Source organism: Maylandia zebra, linkage group LG20 (genome assembly GCF_041146795.1).
Source record: "Maylandia zebra isolate NMK-2024a linkage group LG20, Mzebra_GT3a, whole genome shotgun sequence".
NCBI lineage: Eukaryota > Metazoa > Chordata > Actinopteri > Cichliformes > Cichlidae > Maylandia > Maylandia zebra.
Window position 1 is genome coordinate 19361958 of NC_135186.1, and position 5872 is coordinate 19367829.

The 5872-nt window shown below is 41.6% G+C and overlaps 1 protein-coding gene across 6 annotated transcripts in view; it reads right to left on the minus strand.

Moving 5' to 3' along the window:
- myt1a (myelin transcription factor 1a) overlaps positions 1-3637 on the minus strand; it is a 65199-nt gene extending 61562 nt beyond the window's left edge. For 3 of the 6 annotated variants that reach the window (XM_024799064.2, XM_024799063.2, XM_024799059.2), the window contains exons 1-4: positions 3403-3637; positions 1957-2011; positions 838-871; positions 618-686 (exon numbers count right to left, since the gene is read on the minus strand). In XM_024799064.2, coding sequence (XP_024654832.1) covers positions 618-686; positions 838-871; positions 1957-2011 — 158 coding nt within the window. In that variant the 5' untranslated portion in view covers positions 3403-3637. Of the gene's footprint in view, positions 1-617; positions 687-837; positions 872-1956; positions 2012-2103; positions 2195-2817; positions 2836-3402 lie in introns of those variants that run through there. The other 3 variants (XM_024799060.2, XM_024799062.2, XM_076878145.1) reach the window with 3 other exon arrangements.
- Positions 3638-5872: the final 2235 nt, after the last annotated feature.

Below are 5872 nucleotides of genomic sequence, written 5' to 3' on the forward strand. Positions count from 1 at the left end.
TAACCCTGTCTAGCCAGTCTATGAGGACCTGTGGTCAGTGTGTTTTCCTCATTTCTTCCATTGTTATATACATTAGGGTACAGTTACGTCAGCATGGCTAAACCTGGTTTAGGTTTACGGTTGTCTAGTTGAAGAAGATGGCATGAGTTTATAGCATAAGCTTAAATAAATATGCCTGTTACCCCCAACCTCTGACTAGGGTTGCTGTCCATGGTGCTGATGAGAAGCCGAAATGATGCTACTGATAGTTACTATTATAACTATATGATTCTATTTATTCACTGTATTCATTGTGTGTGTGTGTGTGTGTGTGTGTGTGTGTGTGTGTGTGTGTGTGTGTGTGTGTGTGTGTGTGAGAGAGAGAGAGAGAGTGTGAGAGAGAGAGAGAGAGAGAGAGAGAGAGAGAGAGAGAGAGAGAGAGAGAGGGAGAGCGTGCAAGACTGAGAGAGAGGGGTTTTTTTTGCTCGGCATGTCCTAGGGGTAAGGACCAAAAACATGGCACCAGAGCCTGTCACTGATTTGTTACACCTAAGCTTTCATATACACACTATGTACTAGGCAGCATACAGTCTTTTATGATGACTGACTGATTTCTTATATATATTTAACAATCTTACCTCCTGTGTCGTGAGTACCTTCCACTGACATGGCCTTTACCATCACATCCAGGAGTGGGACAACTGCTACTGACACACATCAAGTCAAAAGAAATACAATTTTTTTACACACATTATATATATATATATATATATATATATATATATATATATATATATATATATATATATATATATATATAATTTATAACTTTTTATGCTGAGTTATAAACTCGTTTACCTTAAGTCTTGCTTCATTTCTTGTGCCACCAGTTCTGATGAAACAGGAAGACATGTTAGATACTGATATAACAATAATTTGGCTTTAACTGAAGTGAAAACTCTGAGCGTATTATCTTGTGAGCTCTGCTTATAGTCGACATGATTTGCTTACTGTAAGAGATAGATGGCATCTTCTCCATTACAATGTAAGTTGGAGAATTAGAGGACATCTTGTCCCACAGAGTGACGAGATGTACTATTATATTTTTACACATAGCATGCCAATTTTTTGTTTCGGTGTCAATATTTAAGATTATATGCAGGTTAATGACACATGATAATTTAAAATACTAATGCACAACAAGCATTTGTCACAAATGATAATGGTTTGGAGAGAGTTCTATCCTTCAGCATGCATGGCACAGGAAAAATTGTTAAAATGTGTTTGGTAAGTGCTGAGAACTGCTCTGAGGAGTGTGCCAAGGCAAATGAAAAAAACAAGATAATGATAAAAGAAGAAGAGATAAAAGTGACCATCTGCTTATTATCAGCACACAGTTCAATGCCAGCATCCATAGGAAGCCTGCACCCTATGAGTAGACCACAGGGTATGTGGTGGCTGTAGCTCAGGTGGTAGAGCAGGTCACCTGCTGATTGGAAGGTTTTTGGTTTGATCCCTGTCGCCCCCAGTCTGCATGCACGATACTAACCCCAAGTTGCTCTCTGATGCATTCACTTGAGAATGTATGTGCTAGTTAGCTTCTTTTTTTCTAAAAAGCATAGAAGAAGGTCTTGTGTGAATGGGCATGAATGGGTGAATGTGACATGTTGTATAAAGCGCTTTGAGTGCTCCGGGAGAGTAGAAAAGTGCTATGTAAGAATCAGTCCATTTACAACAGTAAAGATACGTCCAAGCAACACTCCAAAAATGAATTTCATCTACAACAGCTACAGCTGTCTTGACTACTGTTGTAAGTAGGAAGGTCTGGTAAGCAAGTGTGTTAGTGCTTTCTCAGTACTCCACCCTCTTTGTCATGGTGAAAATGATAAGAGCTTTATGCAAACTATAGCGTTCATTTCAACATTTTTTTAATGTATTAGAAATTTTATTTGTGTGTGTGGGTGTGTATATACTGACCCCGGATGCCTTTGGAGCGGGTTCGTGTTCGTGTCTCTGTAGTGTCTTGACTCATCTAAGTAACAGAGGGACATGAGTAACATTCACAAGTGAGGAAGTGTAGACAGACAGTCAGACAGACAGACAGGCAGGCAGACAGATAGGTACATTGTCACTGAGGCTTGTCCTCTCTGGTTGACTGGTTCTGTACTGGTCCACCGCGGGCTCAGAGTCTGAACTTTGAACTCATTTTTGCTGGCTAAAACACACAAAACACACAACACCACCTTACAGTCAGCTAGTGTTGTAGGACAACTATGTTATACACTATATTAAGCTGCTTGCTTATATTCTAACTAAAGATCTTTAATCTTTCTCTTGTGAATCCCACAATTTTATGGCGGTAGAAATGTGAAAACTCTACTTTTCTAAAAGAAAATCTTTCCAAAGGTACCAGAAAATGTGTATTTTGGAGAAATATGTGGGTGCACATGGGTCTAGTATACTGTACATGCTCAGACAGCAATGTAGCATGTCACTGGGAACACCAAACATTAGCTGTTGCTGTTGTGTGTTGTATGTTTATATAGTGAGCGAATTCCACATCCAAACAGATTTGACCAAAATCTGTATTTTGATTCTCATATCAGAAAACATCAAAATCAAATGTAGACAAATATATTTCTTACGTAATGATTTACTGCTATCTATTTAGCTTTGGAAAGATGAGCTTGAATTATTTCAACGGTCTTGTTGCAGATTGAGCCACTTTTCTTGGCTAAAGTTAAAAATCATTGGACGGCAAGAACAATACAAATATCCATTAGTTCAAAAGTATGACTAAATTATTTCGTGAGGGGGGAGCCCCGTTTTGACACTTACAGTATCCAATGCAGACATGTTGTGTGAGCGTACAGTCTAACTATTCAAATATTCCATCAGTAAACAGATGGACTTTCTGATCAATGCTCGTGATTTTGGAGCTCAAAGTAAAGCAGGCTACGTCCTAGAAGGCAGTCGACAGCAGTCAGCTGTAGACGTGACAGATCGGGATTTCAGGATGACTAAAGTTTCAGGTGACCTCATCCTGCTGAAAGCTTTTTTTCACGTTGACAGCAATTGACAAAAAGAGAAATGAGAACACAGAATGAGCTACAGGCCGATCGGCTGAGCACCACCAGGCCTGCGGCCGGCGGAGGACGGGCTGTTCCCGTTTCGGGCTCTCACTTCTGGGGCCGCCAAAGAACCGCCGGAAACACCTAGCGGCCCATAATAATAATCGGATGAAAAGGCAGATCTCCAATGATTCTCCGTGGAAGGAAACGAGTTAAAAACATGGAAACCTAAATACGTCCTCGCTTCATCCGCACCGCTCGGCACCAAATCCAGCGTCACAGTCTGCAGCCGAGGCCTCACAACATCCACGCATACGCTGCTCTTTGTCACGCAGACACAGCTCGGCCTTACCTTACGCTCAGACTACTGCCCTCCCCTCCCCCCTCGCAGACACATCTCCGGGCAGAAGGACGTTCCGGTAACGCTCCAACGACTACGAGCCCGAAAGAAGTGCGGAGCCAAGCCGGACACAGGGGGCCGAGTCTGCGAGGCGGCAGCAGCAAACCGAGCCGTTCAGCACCCCGGACAGAGACTGCCGACTCTCCAGCACCACGGACAGAAACCCCGCTGCAGTGCCTCCTGCAGGAGCCCAGGAGAGCTGCAACCGGCCCACCGGGGCTGGGCTCCCCCCTCGGCCGGCCGCGAAGTGCCGGAGGCAGCCAGTATTTAAAGAGCCAGAGCCAGCAGCGACGACACGCTCCTCTCAGTCCCCGCGCAGCTGAGGCTGCAGCACTCCTCTGACAGAACTGCATTCTGCTGGACATTGTTAGCTGCAGAACTCAGCTCACAGACATCAGAGACAAAGATTTTGTTCTCCCTTAGTCTTGAAACAGACCTCATTGCTTCATTCATTGCTGATGAACTAGGTGCAAAGATCTATCAAGACCTGGGAAAATAAAATAAGACAAACAAGCAAACTCCAGTTTCCACAGTCCCAACGAGCTTGAAATTCAGTGTTTGACCACCTTTAATCTTTACACAGGCTGAACTCTCTTTTAGGAACACTTTCCTGTAACTTCTGTAAGTGTCTTCACAAATAGTTCTCAAGGGTTCTTGAACAACATTCAAAGCTCATCTCTGGGCCATATCGTTACATAATGGCAACATGTTAAATAAAAATATCAAATTTGATTAATCTCTACATAAGTCCTGTTGCCTCTGGTTTGCCATTTCTATCAGTTTCCTTCTTATTAATGGCTTCTTGATACGGTACAGTATACTTTATTGTCCCCTAAGACAAATTTTACAGAAATGTGTAAAGTGCTGTCACAGAAACTGCTTTTTAAAAGAGCCAATAAACATTAAAAGAAAGACTAAAGAAATACCAAATAGAAGTGGATCGATAATGACAAACCAAGCAGCTTAAAAGCAACCAATACTCCACAGAAAACCCCTGTGCTACACAAAGCTCTGATGTAAAAGCTTAATTGGTGTAGGGACAAATGAAACGTTAATGCTATTCAGCCACATTTTAGGACTCTACTTTCTGCCAGAAGCCAAGAGCTCATACTTAGGATGTGGAATAGAGCCCTGTGTGCCTGACTGAGTACAGACTGCTCATAAATGACTGAAGGGAGAGGTCTTCGGCCCTCGGCACTCTAAAATTCAATTTTGCCTGCACAGAGAAACTTTCATGATACTCGATGGTATCCCATGCCATGAAAGCCACTTTTCCTCTGAGACAACTTCTAATGAGTCTTCAGTGAACAACAGATTGGATGCATCTCTCAGGTCCTGTGTCAGGTCTTTGCTGGATCTTTTCCAGTTTTTGACTTTCAGATACTGTTCATCTGCTGTAGAGTTTTTAAAAACTCTAGCTTTCTCAGATGTTTTAGAGACTCCCTGCACACCGTTCTGAGATATGCCAAGTGTTCAACAAAAAGAAAATGGTCAAGCTAAGCCTGTTGATACAATTATTAATTAGTGCCTGTCAAATTGTGTTATCTTTGGCATTTTTCATAGATTTAACTCAAGAAATGGGGACAAATTCCTTGTTTTCATTACAGGCTGCCCAAAACAAAGTGTCTAAAGATATCACTGAAGATTGGTTCTTTGCTATGTTTTCTGTTATGTGTAGACAACACTTATTTATTCCTTTCCTGAATTTCCCATAATTTTCTGCCATTGTTTACGTCAATGTGTGTATACGAGTGTGTATGTTGGGTAGGAGTGGGTGTAGGTGTGTCTTTTGATGCTGAAATGATTGATAGGTCAGAATTAATGATTGAACAAACAAATAAAAAAAAGCATAGGTGTGAAAATGTTGATTTTTTGATTTTTGAATGTCTGGCTCCTGGAAAGCAAAATGGAAAGAAATGAGAGGTGACTCAAAACCTTTGCACAGTATTGTAATTGTGCATATCACAGACAGATGAGCTTGTAACAGCTGCTGTTCACAGTGAAGCAGATTGAAAGTATGGCGGTTTTATACTTGAATGTGGAATGGCAGGGTTACTTTATAGTATGATCTCATACATCATATGAGATTAAAAACCCAAAATATTTGGAACTATTTCAGCTGAAATGAAATAGGTTTAAATAATGTTGCAAACAGGGCAGCAGTTCAAAAAAAATGAAGAAAGAACAAATGTGTTGGCTTTGTGCTCCATTTTCACACATTTGTATTTCACTTGAACATTTACACAGACGTATGACTGTAGCTCTTATTTCTCTAGTTGTTTGCGTGGTCTGGAGAGACTGCTGCCGAGGCTTCCTAGCTTGGTTAAATGCCTGCTGCCTCCTCTGGTCACGTGTCTTCGACTGGAAGAGCCGCTGAGAGGAACGGAGGATACGCATTGAAGAAGCTGCCGTAAAACCAGCA